Raw genomic sequence first — 18114 nt, 5'->3', positions numbered from 1 at the left:
CCTCTACCTTCAAAATGCATCCGGACCCCGCCCTTTCTTTGACACTTGGCTGCCCACACCCTGGTCCTGTCCACCCTTGGCTCCTGTCTGGATGCTCCCAGTAGCCTCCTCGCTGGGCTCCCCGGCCCTGCCCCAGTCTGTTCCCCACACACAGCCACCGGGGGATCCTGTAACACCTGTGTGTGTTTCTTCGGGCTGCTGTAACAAATTGCCACCAAGTTGGTGGCTTAACACAACAGAATGTATGGCCAGGCGCAGTGACTCCTGCCTGTAATCCCAGCACTTTGGGAGGCCGAGACAGACGGATGACTTGAGGTTGCGCCACTGCACTCCAGCCTGGATAACAGAGCAAGACTCCATCTTAAAAAAAAAAAAAAAGACAACAAATTCATTCTCTCAGTTTTGGAGCCAGAAGTCCAAACTCAAGGTGTAGCAGGGACATGCACCTCCAGAAGCTGGAGGGGAGATTCCATTCCTCACCTCTCCCAGCTTCTAGTGGGTCCAGATGTTGCTGGTTTGTTGTTGTTGTTGTTGTTGATGTGGAGTCTCGCTCTGTTGCCCAGGTTAGAGTGCAGTGGCGTGATCTCGGCTCACTGCAAGCTCCGCCTCCCAGGTTCACGCCATTCTCCTGCCTCAGCCTCCCGAGTAGCTGGGACTACAGGCGCCTGCCACCACGCCCGGCTAATTTTTTGTATTTTTAGTAGAGACAGGGTTTCACTGTGTTAGCCAGGATGGTCTCGATCTCCTGACCTTGTGATCCACCAGCCTCGGCCTCCCAAAGTGCTGGGATTACAGGTGTGAGCCACTGCGCCCGGCCACATTGCTGGGTTTATGGCCACATCACTCTAATCTCAGCCTCCCTGTTCACATGGCCTTCTGCCTGTTCTATCTCTGAGGACAGTTGTGACTGGATTTAGGGCCCCTCCAGATAGTCCAGGATGATCTCATCTCAAGATCCTAAATCTGATTACAATTGCAAAGATCCTTTTTCCAAATAAGGTCACATGCACGTAAGTTCCGGGGATTATGCTTCTGTGGGACATATCTTTTTTGAGGCCACCATTCAACCCACTACAAAATCCAACTGAAACCCATTGAAGTGGCTCATGCCTGAAATCCCCGCACTGTGCGAGGCCGAGGTGGGAGGTTCGCCTGAAGCCAGGAGTTCAAGACCAGCCTGGGCAGCATAGGGGGATCCTCATCTGTTTGCTTTTTGTTTTTTGTTTTTATTTTTGAGATGGAGTTTCGTTCTTGTTGCTCAGACTGGAGTGCAATGGCACAATCTTGGCTCACTACAACCTCCACCTCCTGGGTTCAAGCAATTCTCCTGCCTCAGTCTCCCAAGTAGTTGGGATTACAGGCATGTGACACCATGTCCAGCTAATTTTGTATTTTTAGTAGAGACAGGGTTTCTCCATGTTGGTCAGGCTGGTCTCGAACTCCCAGCCTCAGGTGATCCGCCCACCTTGGCCTCCCAAAGTGCTGGGATTACAGGCGTGAGCCATCGCGCCTAGCGGAGATCCCCATCTCTTAAAAAAAAATCTGAAGCAGATCACGTTGTCCTTCCCTGCTGGGAACCCACACGTGACCCCGTCCTACTCATCACAGTCCAGGCAGCCCTGCAGGATCTGGCCCTGTCACCTCTGTGACATTTCCTCTCCCTCACCCCCAGCCCACTCCACTGCAGACACACTGGCGTCCTCACTCTTCTCCGTCCACACCAGGCACATTCCTCCCTCGGGGCCTTTGTACTGATCATTTTCCCCACAGATGTCCATCTCACCTCTCCTTGAAGTTTTTCTTCAGGTAACCCCTTCTCAGTGAGGCCTTTTCTGACCTCCTTATTAAATATCACAAACGATTCCACCCCCACCCCTCTTCCCTGATCCTCTATGGCACTTACTGCCTTCTAACATTATATCATTTATTTATTATTTTGTTTATTATACCTCCCTCCTTTTTTTTTTTTTTTTTTTTCCGAGATGGAGTTTCCTCTGTCGCCCACGCTGGAGTGCAGTGGTGCCAACTCACTGCAACCTCCACCTCCCGGGTTCAAGCGATTCGCCCACCTCAGCCTCCCAAGTAGCTGAGATTACAGGCGCCCTCCTACACACCTGGCTAATTTTTGTATTTTTAGTAGAGATGGGATTTCGCCATGTTGGCCAGGCTGGTCTCGAATGCCAGACCTCAGGTGATCCGCCCACGTAGGCCTCCCAAAGTGCTGGCATTACAGGCGTGAGCCACCGCACCTGGCCTCTGTTTTTCCCTCGTGTCTATTTTGTTCACAGCTGTATCCCCAGTGCCTAAAACAATACCTGATGCACACAAGACAACCAGTAAATGTGTGTAAAATTAATGAACAGCAAATGCTATTGTTACCATACCCATTTTGCAGATGGAGAAACCAAGAGCACAGAGGCGTTGTCACTTCTCCAAGGTCAAACAGTCACTAATGCTGAAGCTCAGATTCAGTCTCAGGTATCTGGCTCTAGCACTCACTGTATTGTCTCTCATCCAATCTAAATCGCTTCTCCAGTACTGATTTTTATTTGTTTTTTATGACAGGCTCTTACTCTGTCAGCTAGGCTGGAGTGCAGTGGTGCAATCACTGGTCACTGCAGCCTCCACCTCCCAGATTCAAGCAATTATTCTGCCACAGCCTTCCAAATAGTAGGAACTACACGTCCACGCCACCATACCAGGCTAATTTTTTTTCATTTGTTGTAGAGATTAGGTCTCACTGTGTTGCCCAGGCTGGTCTCAAACTCCTGGGCTCAAGCAATCCTCCCACCTTGGCCTCCCAAAGTGCTGGGATTACACGTGTAAACCACCATGCCTGGTCCTCCAATATTTACTTTTTAATCAAAAGTTAACACAATAAGAAAAAAATACAATTAAAACATATCAAAAGTTAAAATTAAACTAATCATTACAGACTTGTAATCACTGTACAATTTGAAAGCCAAAATATCACTGACAATTTGAACGAAGTCCATCTGTTTTCTTCCTATTTTTATTTCATTTTTGTTTTTACTTTTTATTTTGTTGTAGAGACTGGGCCTTGCTATGTTACCGAGGCTAGTCTGGAACTCCTGGGCTCAAGCGGTCCTCCCACCTCAGCCTCCCAAAGTGCTGAGATTACAGTTGTGAGCCACAGTGCCAGGCCCTCCTCCCTATTTTTGGTTTATTAGTGACCATCCCAGTTCTCCAGCCCTGACGCTGCCAGTCCTGTTACTTTAGATCTCCATGCCCCACCTCGCCTTCGGTTTTGTTTTGATTCATCTTGGCTTCCCTAATTTCACATTGCCTGCTGTTACAACTCCATATTCTTCAATAAAAATATTTCTCACCAAGACCGTCAAAGAAAACTGAAGGCAAGCATTTCCTGCACTCCCTCCTGCCTCCTCCACCCACAATGCTGTGGTCAACCGCTTCTAAGACTGACGTTATCTTCTGCTTCTCCTAGTGACCTCTGGAGTTTCAAATAACCTTAGTCTGTGCTGTTTCTTGCTAGATTTTTTTTTTTTTTTTTTTTTGAGACAGAGTCTCACTCTGTTATAACCCAGGCTAGATTGCAGTGGCGCGATCGTGGCTCACTGCAACCTCTGCCTCCCAGGTTCAAACAGTTCTCCTGCCTCAGTCCCGAGTAGCTGAGATCACAAGCACCCGCCACCACGCCCAGCTAATTTTTGTATTTTTGGTACCGACAGGGTTTCACCATGTTGGCCAGGCTGGTCTTGAACTCCTCACCTCAGGTGATCCACCCACCTCGGCCTCCCAAAGTGCTGGGATTACAGGCGTGAGCCGCCACACCTGACCTGCTAGATCCTTTTTAGGCATCCACGTTTGTCTTCCTGCCATGGAAAGGGGGGCATCTCGTATGTTCTACCCTCACCAGTCTGGGATCTGACATTGGTAGGGAGAAGTTTGCAAGTTATCCCTACAAATCTAGGTTGGATCTTGGAGTAAGTGGAGAACCTAGCTGTCTTTGAGTTTTCTTTTTCAAAAAAAAGAGTAATGCACGCCCCTGATTTTTTAAAAGGTGATGAAACTGGCGACACCTGTGTGTGCTTTATAATTATTTCTCAATCTACACCGAGATATTTTCTATACTTCTCTGAAAATAGCTTATGTTTCACAATTTTAAAAAAGAAAATAGGCCAGGCACGGTGGCTCACGCCTGTAATCCCAGCACTTTGGGAGGCCAAGGCAGGCAGATCACGAGGTCAGGATTTCCAGACCAGCTTGGCCAACATGGTGGAACCCTGTCTCTACTAGACATACAAAAATTAGCTGGTCGCGGTGGCAGACGCCTGTAATCCCAGCTACTCAGGACGCTGAGGTTGGAGAATCACTTGAAACCGGAAGGCGGAGGTTGCAGTGAGCCAAGATTGCGCCACTGCACTCCAGCCTGGGCGAAAGAGCGAAATTCTGTCTCAGAAAAAAGAAAATAGGGGCCAGGTGTGGTGACTCATGCCTGTAATCTCAGAACTTTGGGAGGCCAAGGTAGGAGGATCACTTGAGTCCAGGAGTCCAGCCTGGGCAATAAGCAAGACCCTGTCTCTACAAAAAAAAAAAAAAAATTTTTTTAATTAGCTGCGGCCTGGCGCGGTGGCACATGCCTGTAATCCTAGCACTTTGGGAGGCCGAGACGGGCAGATCACGAGGTCAGGAGATGGAGACCATCCTGGCTAACACGGTGAAACCCCGTCTCTACTAAAAAATTTTTTAAAAATTAGATAGGCGTGGTGGTGGGCGCCTGTTGTCCCAGCTATTCGCGGGGGCTGAGGCAGGAGAATGGCATGAACCTGGGAGACGGAGCTTGCAGGGAGCCGAGATCGCGCCACTGCACTCCAGCTTGGGAGAGACAGAGCGAGACTCCGTCTCCAAAAAAAAAAAATTAGCTGGGCATGGTGGTACGTGCCTGTAGTCCCAGCTACTTGGGAGGCTGAGGCAGGAGGATTGCTTGAGCCTGGGAAGTTGAGGCCGCAGTGAGCTATGATCGTGCTGCTGCACTCCAGCCTAGGGAACAGAACTCTGACACTAAAAAAAAAAAAAAAAAGAAAAGAAAATAGGCTTACCATAAAAAGCAATCTTGACATACCCCAAAATCCCACTCCCTTGAAGACAACCACTTCTGCCCTGTTGCTTCTCTTAGTAATACTCCTTTTCTGCAGTTATCTCTTGACTTCCTGCCAAGCTTTGAGGGAAGAGAGTGTCCCTGTCTCATTGAGAGAGGTACCACCCTGTCTCAATTAGGAGATGAGGGATGAGAGAGGAAAGGGGTCTCCAGTGTGTTTGTCCAGCCAGGGCCTTAAATCCCTCTTGGGAGACATGGGATGGGGTGGATCGGAAAATAAATTTTTTTAAAATCCCTATCAAAATATCAGCTGGCTTTTTTTAAAAAAATCAAATACCGAAATCCAAGTAGACTCCAACAGAAAATTCACCATCTCCTCTGCCCCTTTCTTCCCATCTCATGCCGTGAACTGTCTTCTGTTGACTTTATCGCTACATTTCTTCATTCTATTATTCAACCTTGATCTTTCCGTTTCATTTTATAAGCGTTTTATTAATTTCATTTATGTATTTATTTTTGACTAGGTAATACATGTCCATGGTACACAAATTCACAAGGTTTGTAGACAAGAAAAGATGTGAGGTTCCTTTCGTTCTCTGCCTGTGGCCTCCCTGCCCCACACAGGGACTCTAGGGTGGAATGTAGCAAAACCCATCCACCAGCCATGTACTACCCCTCAACCCAGCCAGTTTGGAGCGGCAGTGTCTGGGGAGCCGAGCCCCCCTTCTCGCTGCGGTGAGCCCGGACTGAGACGCGCACTGCGCAGACTCCCCGCTGCAGTGGGCGGGGCTCCCACAGGCCCCGCCCCCTCCGCCTCCCACCCCTGTTCAGCCTGTCCGGGCAGAAGCTGGGGCCCCGCGGAGGTAGCAGCAGACGCCTGAGAGCGAGACCGAGGCCCCTCAGGGGTAGGTGGGGGGAGGCTGGCTGGGGGGATGGGCAGCGGGGTGGCAGGGAGGCCCCGATGATCCCCGGCTGAGCTGTGTGGTGTGGGGGTACCTGAGTGAGGGCGGAGGAGCCACCTAGAATATACCCTCTGTGTAGTCCCAGGGCTGAGAAAAGCCGAGCACAAAGACCTGGGGCTCCGCTGACCTCATCCAGCGCTGTCTTTCTGGTGGTGGAGGAGAGAGAAGGGGGCTGCTAGAGGGGAGCTGCGTGGGTGCTGATGGGGGCAGGGTGGGCACTGCAGAGTGATGAGCAGGCAGCAGAGCCGTTGGATTTTGAGGGATTTCGAAATCCTGCTGACCAGTGACCAGCTTCCTCTTTTTGGGGTGGTGGGCAGTGTGCCAGTGGCCCCCATGATTATGAATGGCCCCAAGACTAATCACCCTTCTGTGATGTCTGTCCCTCGAAAGCATAGAACACCCCACACAGTGCCCACTTTTGTTCTGCCAGTTTGGAGACCCTGACACACCCACCTTCTCACCTGGGCTCTGCATATCCCCCAGCCTTGAGGGAAGATGAAGCCTAAACTGATGTACCAGGAGGTAGGTGGATTGGGGGACTCAGCAGGGTAGAGCTGGGTGAAGTGGGGGTGGGGGTTCCGAAGAGCCACCTGTCACCCCTGCTGTTGTCCCCATCCCCAGCTGAAGGTGCCTGCAGAGGAGCCCGCCAACGAGCTGCCCATGAATGAGATTGAGGCATGGAAGGCTGCGGAAAAGGTAGGAGCCCTCCGCCACCCTCGCCCTGTCTCAGGGACAGGCTGGGCTGCCCCCTCGGGCTGGCTGACTACCTCCTCCTCCCCACAGAAAGCCCGCTGGGTCCTGCTGGTCCTCATTCTGGCGGTTGTGGGCTTCGGAGCCCTGATGACTCAGCTGTTTCTATGGGAATACGGCGACTTGCATCTCTTTGGACCCAACCAGCGCCCAGCCCCCTGCTATGACCCTTGCGAGTAAGTGGGGGGCGCTGCAGGTGGTGGGGGGAGGGGCCTGCCAGACCAGGGACACTTAAGCACACACTAAGCATGGCCTGCACTGAGCCCTACCCAGCGCTTGCGACAACTGAGGAGGTTGCAGGCTCCCAAGTGCTCGCCCGCCCCCTCCTCCTCCACACACATAGTTTCTATGGCAGCCACAGCGTCATCTTCTATCCGCCCGTGAACAGACACAGCATCTTCCACCCACATCTGTGGACACACACACACATACACACACACACATCTAAATACATAACCTTCCTTCCACACCTCTAGACAGACACTCAGAGGATCATGAGTCCAGGCACATTCAAATACACACAGTTTTAAAAAAAATTTTTAAGAGAAAATTAAAAACTCAAATACAGTTTGGCCGGGCTTGGTGGCTCACGCCTGTAATTGTGACACTTTGGGGGGCTGAGGCGGGAGGATTGTTTGAGCCCAGGACTTCCAGACCAGCCTGGGCAACATAGTGAGTCTCCATCTCTACTAAAAGTAAGAAAAGTAGCCAGGCGTACTGGCGCACACCTGTAGTCCCAGCTACTCAAGAGGTTGAGGCGGGAGGATCGCTTGAGCCCAGGAGTTCGAGGCTGCAGTAAGCCGAGATCACGCCACTGCACTTCTAGCCTGGGGGACAAGGCGAGACTCTGTCTCTGAAAAAAATATATAGTCTGTCCAACACACCCATGGACGGACAGCTGAGCACTCACCTCCCAGCCATTGCTCTCCAGCACCCTATGGCTGATAGCATCCCCCACCCCCCAGAGCAGTGCTGGTGGAAAGCATTCCTGAGGGCCTGGACTTCCCCAATGCCTCCACGGGGAACCCTTCCACCAGCCAGGCCTGGCTGGGCCTGCTCGCCGGTGCGCACAGCAGCCTGGACATCGCCTCCTTCTACTGGACCCTCACCAACAATGACACCCACACGCAGGAGCCCTCTGCCCAGCAGGTACCTGCAACCTTGGCCCTGGCCAGCAGCAGGGGCAGGGGGTGGGAGGCAGCGGGGACTGTGGGGGATGAAGGGGTTTCTCCTGCAGCCCAGGAGACAGATGGGCGTGTCTCACACAGCGGATTGGACACAGGTGTTTGCAAGCAGCTGCCTTCACATGGTTCTCTGGACTGGAGGCGTTTGTCACGGTCATCTGTAGGCCTCTGAATGTCAGGGTGTGGGTTTGGTTACAAGGGATTATTAGGCTGGCGGATGTCACTCACCCACAAGCTGCCCTGATCCCGTCACACAAAGAAATGGAAGAGTGGAGTAATTAACAGCCCAGCATCAAGACAGGGGCCACCTTCCAGCTGTGCGACCCCAGGCAGGTCACCTGTTCTCTCTGGCTTCAGTTTATCTGTAAAATGGGGTCAATTTATAGCACGTGCTTCTTAGGGCTCTTGTGAGGATGAAATGGACTAATCCAAGCAAATTTTAGCACAGTGCCTGGCACAGAGTTAACCTTTGTGTCTCCTGTTACTATATCCTGCTATGGTCTGCAGACAAACTTAAGAACGTAAAACTTCACAATTTGAGAAGGAACAGCCTACATGGATAACCTCTTCCACTGAAAAACCATGAATTTGTTCCTTCTGTTTTCTTCTCCCTACTGCCTCTTTTTGTGAGAAGTTGTCTTAAAACTTAACTAAAATTACAAGGCTCCTTAAGAACTGCCTGAAAAAAAAAATTATGCCAGGTGTGGTGACTCACTCTGTAATCCCAGCACTTTGGGAGGCCTAGACAGGAGGATCACTTGAGCCCAAGAATTTGAGACTAGCCTGAGCAACATAGTGAGACTCCTGTCTCTACTAAAAAAAAAAAAAAAAAAATAGCAGGGTGTTGTGGTGCGCGCCTGCAGTCTCAGATACTCAGGGGATGGAAGGCGGATGGCTCAAGCCCCGGAGTTGGAGGCTGCAGTGAGCTGTGATCATGCCACTACACTCCAGCCCAGGCAACATAGCAAGACCCTGTCTCAAAAAAAAAGAAAAAAAAAAGAAAAAGTAATAATAATAATTACAAAAGTTGAAAACCAAAGCCAGGCATAGTGGTACACACCTGTGGTCCCAGCTACTTGGGAGACTAAAGCAGGAGGATGGCTTGAGCCTAGGAATTGGAGGCTGCAGTGAGCCATGATCGTGCCGCTGCACTCTAGCCTGGGCAACATAGTGAAATCCTGTCTCTAAAAAAAATGTTTTTATGTTAAAAAAAAAAAACCGTATGAGCTCCCACTCCCTACTGGCTCCCTCTGAAGTGGTTTAAAACAGATGTAGGAGGCAGATGGTCTGGGTTCAAATCCTGCTCCATAGCTGGATGTGGTGCACTCCTGAGGTACCAGCTACTTGGGAGACTGAGGCAGGAGGAATGCTTGAGCCCAGGAATTGAAAATCAGCCTGGGCAATGTAGCAAGACCTGTCTCAACAAACAAACAAACAAAAACAAAATCCCACTGCACTACTGAGTTCTCCGTGGAGATTATAATTAAACCAGCCTCACCGGGTTGTGAGAATTCAGTGAGTTCACTGAGAAGGGGCCTAGAACAGGGCCTGGCACACAGTAGGTTCCAGGGCATCCTTGATCGTTGCTGTTGCTGGCATCATCGTGCCTCACCCGATACCTTCCGGGACCCCCTGCCTGAGGCTCGCCCCCACCCTCCTGGGAGATGCCTGGAGGCCCTGCCTTGATGCTGAATTTTGAGAAAGTCCCTGGAGGGGCAGGAGGGGTCAGGAGGCCTTGGAGGGGGATCACAGGGCAACTAATTATTAAAGCAGATAAAGATGTTTAAAACAGATAAGGAAGTCTTTTAATATTTTAATCTGTAAAGTCTTTATACAGGCTAATGTAAAGCCTGTTTACTCCTAATCATGTCTCAAAATAACTCCACTGGGCATTACCTTGTGGGGTTGGAGAGCTGGCTGGTCCAGCCCCTCAGACGCTCTCCCCTCCCTGCAGGGTGAGGAGGTCCTCCGGCAGCTGCAGACCCTGGCACCAAAGGGCGTGAATGTCCGCATCGCTGTGAGCAAGCCCAACGGGCCCCAGCCACAGACGGACCTGCAGGCCCTGCTGCAGAGTGGTGAGCTGGGGCCCAACTGGGGCTGGTCTGGGCCTGGGGGTACCCAACCTGGCCCCTGATCACTGCCCCTGCTGGTCACAGGTGCCCAGGTCCGCATGGTGGACATGCAGAAGCTGACCCATGGCGTCCTGCATACCAAGTTCTGGGTGGTGGACCAGACCCACTTCTACCTGGGCAGTGCCAACATGGACTGGCGTTCACTGACCCAGGTCTGCCTGCACCCTGTCTACCTTCCTTCCAGGCCACTCCCTGCCCCACAGGGCACCCAGCCTCTGACTGCCCCCTCACTCAATCCAGAGTCCTCTCCACCCATTCTCTGCAATGGCTTCCGTCTTGCCTACCAAGCCTCCCTAATTCAAGCTATGCACGGTGGCTCACACCTGTAATCCTAACACTTTGAGAGGCCAAGGTGGGAGGATCGCTTGAGCCCAGGAGTTGGAGACCAGCCTGGGCAACATAGTGAGACCCCTTATCTACCAAAAAAAAAAAATTAGCCAGGTGTGGTGGCACACACCTGTGGTCCCGGCTACTTGGGAGGCTGAGGTGGGAGGATCACTTGAGCCCAGGAGTTTGAGGCTACAGTGGGTTGTATTCATGCCACCACACTCCAGCCTGAGTGACACAGTGAGACCCTGTTAAAAAACGAAGAATCCCCAAATGGAGCCCTCTGCTGCCCTGTCCCTGCTCCTGGAAGCCTGGGGCTCCCTCTGATCCCCAGTTGCAGCTACCAGCCCCTCTACAGGGCATTCAAGGACCTGTGCACCATTTGATCTTCATTGTACATCTCTGTGTGCCTGCTCTAAGTCCAGCCCTGTCCCGGGTAATGTTGGGAACATGGTGGTAACAGGTGGACCTCATGGAACTCCCAGTCCAATGCAGACTGGCCTGTCACCTGACAGTGACAGCCCAGAGGGGTCAGGGCCAGGGTTGGGGAGACACAGGCAGAGGGTCAGGGCCAGGATGGAGGGAACAGAGGGTTGAAAAGCTCAGAGACCCCAACCTGGGGTATTGGAGGGTTTCCCAAAGGAGGTATAACTAATCTGATCCCTGAAGGATAGGGAGGAATTAGCCCAAGATAGGGAACAGAAAACAGCTTGGGGAATGAGGTGAAGACACACATTAACTCATGAATTCATTTCCTCAACAGATAGCTCCCCTAACTTTTAATCTCAGCAATTATGCAGGGAGATGCTGCAGATACAGCTGTGACTGAGACATCCTTGGTACCTGTCCTCACAGCCCAGTGGGAAGACCCGTTTGTCACCAGAGAGAATGAGGAAGGAATCCCAAGGGACTAGGAGAGCCCAGAGGAATGCCTGACACAGGCTGGGTAGTCACGGGAGGCTTCCTGAAGGAGGAAATGTGTCAGCCTAGTTCTACGAATGAGTAGAAGCTAGCTCAGTGGAGGGTAGAAGCAACAGCAGATTGCAAACGTTCAGGAAACCTGGAGCTTTGGAATAACTGATTTTCATCAAAACTTAAGTTGGTAATCATGCTAGGACTTTAGCTATTGGAGCTGGGGTGGAGGGGTACTGAGGGACAGGAGGATAGCCAGAGGCCAGACTGGGGAGTGTCCCTGTCATCTGTGGACACCAGGCCGCCGTCCCTGAGCTCAGCACTGCCCTCCTACAGGTCAAGGAGCTGGGCGTGGTCATGTACAACTGCAGCTGCCTGGCTCGAGACCTGACCAAGATCTTTGAGGCCTACTGGTTCCTGGGCCAGGCAGGCAGCTCCATCCCATCAACTTGGCCCCGGTTCTATGACACCCGCTATAACCAAGAGACACCAATGGAGATCTGCCTCAATGGAACCCCTGCTCTGGCCTACCTGGCGGTGAGTCTGGGACAAGTGAGGCCTGTCATGTCCCAGCCCCATGCTGTCACTCACAGCCTCCATCCGTCCCTGTCTGGTGATGATAGGGAGGGCGTATCCTGACCATCAGTTCTCACCCCAGCTCATTCTGCTTGCTCAGGGGGCCTGGAGTAGTTCCTAACATCCCTCGGCCTCTATTTCAGTTAGAAAATGGGTAACCTGTTAGTGCTGCTGGGAGAGGTACCCTGCGTTCATGCACAGCAAACCTGTGGTGCTCTGTGTCATCCAGTATCGCCACAGGTGGCTCTTTCAGTTTAAGTTCATTAAATGCAATTAATAATTGAGGTCAGGTGGGGTGGCTTATGCCTGTAACCCCAATACTTTGGGAGGTTGAGGTGACAGGATCACTTGAGGCCAGGAGTTTGAGACCAGCCTGGACAACATAGCAAGACTCCATCTTCACAAAAAAAAAAAAATAGCTGGGTTGGGTGGTACATGCATGTAGTCCCAGCTACTTGGGAGGCTGAGGCAGGGGGATCACTTGAGCCCAGGAAATCGAAGCTGCAGTAAGCCATGATCACACCACTGTACTCCAGCCTGGGTGACAGCCTGTTTCAAAAAAAAATTTTTTTCAAGGCATGGTTTCTCATCCCTGTAATCCCAGCACTTTGGGACGCCAAGGCCAAGATGGGACGATCACTTAAGGCCAGGAGTTCAACATAGGGAGACATCATTTCTTTTTTTTTTTTTTGTCTTATTATTTATTGCTCTAGACAGGATACCAAAGAACTAGGGAGACACCATTTCTACAAAAACATAATAAAAATTAGCCGGGTGTGGTTGCGTGCGCCTGTAGTCCCTGGGGAGGCTAAGACAGGAGGATTACTTGAGCCCTGGAGTTCGAGGCTGCAGTGAGCTGATTGTAACACTGCACTCCAGCCTGGGCAAAAGGCTGCTGCTCTGTCTCTAAAAAAAGACAAAATTCAGTTCCACATGCAGTAGCCACATTTCATATGCTCAGTAGCACCTGTAGCAAGTGGCCACCATATTGGACATTTCCATCACTGTGACACGCTCTATTGGACGACACTAGCTCTCGCCCATGGCAGATACTGATCACTCTGGACAAGGCACTGATGTTTCTAGCTCTTAGATAGTTTCACTAGTTGAGGCAGGCAACCCAGGTCTCCCTAGGTCCCCCTGAGCAAGTCACCTGTCCAAGTCGAGTCATCGTGGAAGGCATGACCCTAAGGTGTGGACACAGGGAAGCATGACTCACTGGGGTCTTTCACTACAGGGGCCTCCCACAGGGGATCACGGCTCTCCTCATTACCACTTCTCCGTTTAGAGCCTCAGTTTCCTTGTCTGTTGAGTATTAAGGGAGATGGGGGACCAGGTGTGGTGGCTCACGCCTGTAATCCTAGCACTTTGGGAGTCCGGGATGGATGGATCACTTGAGTTCAGGGGTTGGAGACCAGCCTGGGAGATGTGGTGAAACCCCATTCTACCAAAAATACAAAAATTAGCCGGGAAGGGTGGCGGGCACCTGTAATCCCAGCTACTCAGGAGGCTGAGGCAGGAGAATCACTTGAACCCAGGAGGTGGAGGTTGCAATGAGATGAGATCATGCCACTGCACTCCAGCCTGGGAGACAGAGCAAGACTCCATCTCAAAAAAAAAAAAAAAAAGAAAGACTTGAGCAGAGGTCCTCAAACCTGAACGTGCCCCAGAATCAGCTGGGGGCTTGTTAAAACCCAGATTCCTGGGCCCCATCCCAGCACTCTGATTCAGTAGGCCATGGGCAGTGAGGCCCAAGAATTTGCATTTCTAACAAGTTCCCAGGTGATGCGGTTGCCGCTGGATCAGGGACTGGGTTCAAATCCTAGCTCCATTTATCCGCTGTATGACCTTAAGTAAGTCACTTACCCTCTCTGAGCTTCAGTTTCCTCACCTGTGAAATGGATGTGGTGATTGACCCTCCTCTTCATGGAGGCTGAGGATTCGTTGAGCTCCACAGTGCCTGACTTGTGGTGAGCTGTCCGTATGTGAGATCCACTGTGACGATGCCCCTGGCAAGGCACGTGTCTTGACTGTCCCCTCGCCCTCAGAGTGCGCCCCCACCCCTGTGTCCAAGTGGCCGCACTCCAGACCTGAAGGCTCTACTCAACGTGGTGGACAATGCGCGGAGTTTCATCTACATCGCAGTCATGAACTACCTGCCCACTCTGGAGTTCTCCCACCCTCACAGGTACTGCCGGGTGTGGGGATAGGGAGCCACTGCAGGTGGCCAGGAGACAGGAGAGGGAATCATGGAGACCAGAAAGCTGGTGGGAGCTCCAGGCAAGGGGACAGATGGAAGAGAAGCCACAGGGAGAGACAGTCACCAGGAGGTGACTGGGAAGAAGGTATCTAGGTACTTGAGACAGGAGAAAGAGATTACGGAGGAGACAGGGATGAGATTTCAGGATGAGGTTTGAGGAAACAGAGAAAAGGATGAGAGGGCTGCGCCCGGTGGCTCACGCCTGTAATCCCAACACTTTGAGGGGCTGAGGTGGGTGGATCACTTGAGGTCAGGAGTTCAAGACCAGCCTGGCTAACATGGTGAAATCCCATCTCTCCTAAAAATACAAAAATTAGCCGGGCATGGTGGCATGTGCTTGTAATCCCAGCTACTTGGGAGGCTGAGGCAGGAGAATTGCTTGAACCTGGGAGGTGGAGGTTGCAGTGAGTTGAGATCACACCACTGCTCTCTAGCCAGGATGACAGAGCGAGACTCTGTCTCAAAAAAAAAAAACAACAAAAAAGAGAACGCTCAGACTGTTGGGGTTGAGGGCAGGAAGCCTGAGGCAGGGGTGCAGGATGTGGGATTTGGGGAGGTAGGAGGCATGCGCTGGAAACAGGATGAGGGGTTGGGGAATGGGGGCTAAAAGTATTTGGTTTTAGAGTAGCAAGCTTGGGGATTTGTGATTCTGGGATAAGAAGGATAACAACCATACCCACTGCAATGTCCAGGTGGATGATGGCGCTTGTGGGGCTCAAAGAAGGTATTCTAGGGGCAGTAGATAAGACAATGGGTCCAAGGCATGGTGGCTTATGCCTGTAATCCCAACACTTTGGGAGGCTGAGGTGGGAGGATCACTAGGAGTTTGAGACCAGCCTGGGCAACATAATGAGACCTCGTCTCTACAGAAAAATTTGAAGATTAGCCCAGTGCGGTGGCACTCACCTGCAGTCCCAGCTACTCAGGAGACTGAGACAGGAGGATCATTTGAGCCCAGGAGTTGGAGGCTGCACTGAGCTATGATCGTGCCACTGCACTCCAGTCTGGGTGATAGAGCAAGAACCTGTCTCAAAAAGAAAAAAAGAGGATGGACCGGGTGCAGTGACTCACACCTGTAATCCCAGCACTGTGGGAGGCCAAGGCGAGCAGATCACCTGAGGTCGGGAGTTCCAGACCAGCCTGACAAACATGGAGAAACCCTGTCTCTACTGAAAATACAAAATTAGCTGGGCGTGGTAGCGCATGCCTGTAATCCTAGCTACCCGGGAGGCTGAGGCAGGAGAATCACTTGAACCCGGGAGGCAGAGGTTGCAGTGAGCTGAGATCGTGCCATTGCACTCCAGCCTGGGCAACAAGAGCGAAATTCCATCTCAAAAAAAAAAAAGAAAGAAAAAAAGAGGATGACAAGACTGGGTTTTGGAGAGCAGGAACGGGAGCCACAGCCAAAAGAGGAAATATTCCTTAGGATTTATGGAGGCAGGAACAGGGTCTGGGAGCCAGCGATGAGGAAGTCCTCTGAATAGCTAACGCTGGGCCCAGGCTTGGTTCCCCAAAGCTGAGGGCAAAGCCTGTGGAGACAGCCACCCTCTGCATCCTGCCCCACCTCCTACACACTCGTCCCCAGGTTCTGGCCTGCCATTGACGATGGGCTGCGACGGGCCGCCTATGAGCGTGGCGTCAAGGTGCGCCTGCTCGTCAGCTGCTGGGGACACTCGGAGCCATCCATGCGGGCCTTCCTGCTCTCCCTGGCTGCCCTGCGTGACAACCATACCCACTCCGACATCCAGGTGGTAAGCACCACCCCTCGGCCCCTGTGCGGGGCAGTCCTGGGGACACAGCCCTCATGGGGCTCCTCTGTCAACTGACAAGGACAGCCCAGAGTAAGCCCTGTCACGGTGGGGAAACCACGGGTCAGGGCCAGGGTGGTGGGGGCACAGGGAGAGGGGCCAGGGCTGGGATGAGGGGGCACAGGCAGAGGGGTTGGGGCTGGGATGGGGGTACACAGAGAGAGGTGTTGGGACCGGGACTGGGGACGTGGGCAGGTAGAGGGGTCGGGGCTGGGATTTGGGGGCACAGGCAGAGGGGTCAGGGCTGGGATGGGGAGGCACAGGCAGAAGAGTTGGGGCCTGGGTGGGGGGCACAGAGAGAGGTGATAGGGCCAGAGTGGGAGGTACAGGCAGAGGGGTCGGGGCCAGGACGGAGGAGGCCCAGGCAGAAGGGTGAGGGCTGGAGTTGGGGGCACAGGTAGAGGGGTCGGGGCTGGGGTGGCACAGAGAAGGGTTTGGGACCAGGACTGCGGGAGTGGGCAGGTAGAGGGGTCAGGGCTGGGGTCGGGGGCACAGGCAGAGGGGTCAGGGCTGGGATCAGGGGGCACAAGCAGAGGGGTCAGGGCTGGGATGGAGGAGGCCCAGGCAGAGGGGTCAGAGCTGGGATGGAGGAGGCCCAGGCAGAGGGGTCAGGGCCAGGGTGGGGACACCCAGAGGAAGCCCCTGCCCTAGTGAGAAGGGCTAAGGAAGATGTTCTGGCAGTGGGGGCATCTGAGACAAGACCTCAGGAATGAACAGGAGCCATTCTGTAGGGAACAGTGTTTTGCAAATGAGGCCACCGGGGCCTCCCTTTCAGCTTTCATTCTCAGAGCGCCCCTCCACCTGGCCCTGTTCTGGCCCCCAGGGATTCTGTGGGAAGCAGTGGAGTCCCACAGATCTGGCTCCATGCCCCGCTCCCTGATCCCGGGGCTCCTCCAACTCCCAGTGCCTCTCACACTCCTTCCCATCCGTCCCTCCCACTCAGAAACTCTTTGTGGTCCCCGCGGATGAGGCCCAGGCTCGAATCCCGTATGCCCGTGTCAACCACAACAAGTACATGGTGACTGAACGCGCCACCTACATCGGTGAGTGTCCTGAGCACCACAGGGCACTGAACAAGAGGGGGTTCAGACACCCGGGGCAGCCCCCTGAGGGCTCCCTTACGCTCCACCCATTCCTCTCTAGGAACCTCCAACTGGTCGGGCAACTACTTCACGGAGACGGCGGGCACCTCGCTGCTGGTGACGCAGAACGGGAGGGGCAGTCTACGGAGCCAGCTGGAGGCCATTTTCCTGAGGGACTGGGACTCCCCTTACAGCCATGACCTTGATGCCTCAGCTGACAGCGTGGGCAATGCCTGCCGCCTGCTCTGAGGCCCGGTCCAGCGGACAGGCCGAGGCCTGCTAGGCCCCCACAGACCCAGATGCTCTGGGTCACGGTCCCTGTCCCCGTGCCCCCGCTTCTGTCTGCCCCATTGTGGCTCCTCAGGCTCTCTCCCCTGCTCTCCCACCTCTACCTCTGCCCCCACCGGCCTGACGCTGTGGCCCCAGGACCCAGCAGAGCTGGGGGAGGGATCAGCCCCCAAAGAAGTGGGGGTGCATGCTGGGCCCGGCCCCCTGGCCCACCCCCACTTTCCAGGGCAAAAAGGGCCCAGGGTGATAATAAGTAAATAACTTGTCTGTACAGCCTGTGCCTGACTGAGTGGTGTGAGATGGGGTGCAGGGGTAGGGGACAGCTGGCATGGGCCTCAGGTGGGGACATCTTTGTGCTGAGCCCTCGATATGTCACTGGCATGTACTGAGCCCTCAGTGTGTGACTAGCGTGGGTTAGCATGTACTGAGCCCTCAGCATGTGCTGGCACGGGTTGGCGTGTGCTGAACCCTTAACATGTAGCGTACATGGGCTGACCTGTGCTGAGCATGCAGCGTGCCACCCTGTGGCCTGGCATGGACTTCACACTCATGTAGCCAGCATGGGGTATGTGCTGTACAGAAGCATGTTCCCAGATTGATCAGCAGGGACCAAACCATTGCTACATCCCAAGGGTGAAGAAGCATGGCTGAGCACCGGAGTGTGCACCAAGTGTGAATTTAGGCCTGCCAAGTGGATTTCCACCCAGCATGTCCCAAATGCGGATGAGTGCATGCCAACCCCATAAACATGTA

At 53.1% G+C, this 18114-nt stretch overlaps 1 protein-coding gene across 19 annotated transcripts in view; it reads left to right on the top strand.

Moving 5' to 3' along the window:
- Positions 1–17634, top strand: part of PLD3 (phospholipase D family member 3) — a 30632-nt gene extending 12998 nt beyond the window's left edge. For 3 of the 19 annotated variants that reach the window (XM_017952447.3, XM_017952449.3, XM_017952448.3), the window contains 13 exons: positions 2396–2478; positions 5605–5985; positions 6473–6564; positions 6664–6738; positions 6826–6968; positions 7758–7941; positions 9931–10051; positions 10133–10260; positions 11684–11884; positions 13972–14111; positions 15769–15934; positions 16935–17034; positions 17135–17634. In XM_017952447.3, the coding sequence (XP_017807936.1) occupies positions 6538–6564; positions 6664–6738; positions 6826–6968; positions 7758–7941; positions 9931–10051; positions 10133–10260; positions 11684–11884; positions 13972–14111; positions 15769–15934; positions 16935–17034; positions 17135–17322 (1473 nt within the window). In that variant the 5' untranslated portion in view covers positions 2396–2478; positions 5605–5985; positions 6473–6537 and the 3' untranslated portion in view covers positions 17323–17634. Of the gene's footprint in view, positions 1–2395; positions 2479–5604; positions 5986–6432; positions 6565–6663; positions 6739–6825; positions 6969–7757; positions 7942–9930; positions 10052–10132; positions 10261–11683; positions 11885–13971; positions 14112–15768; positions 15935–16934; positions 17035–17134 lie in introns of all 19 variants that reach the window. The other 16 variants (XM_009194500.4, XM_009194505.4, XM_009194508.3 and 13 more) reach the window with 10 other exon arrangements.
- The last annotated feature ends 480 nt before the right edge of the window (positions 17635–18114 follow it).

Source organism: Papio anubis, chromosome 20 (assembly GCF_008728515.1).
Source record: "Papio anubis isolate 15944 chromosome 20, Panubis1.0, whole genome shotgun sequence".
Taxonomy (NCBI): domain Eukaryota; kingdom Metazoa; phylum Chordata; class Mammalia; order Primates; family Cercopithecidae; genus Papio; species Papio anubis.
This window is presented reverse-complemented; position numbering and strand designations above follow the sequence as displayed.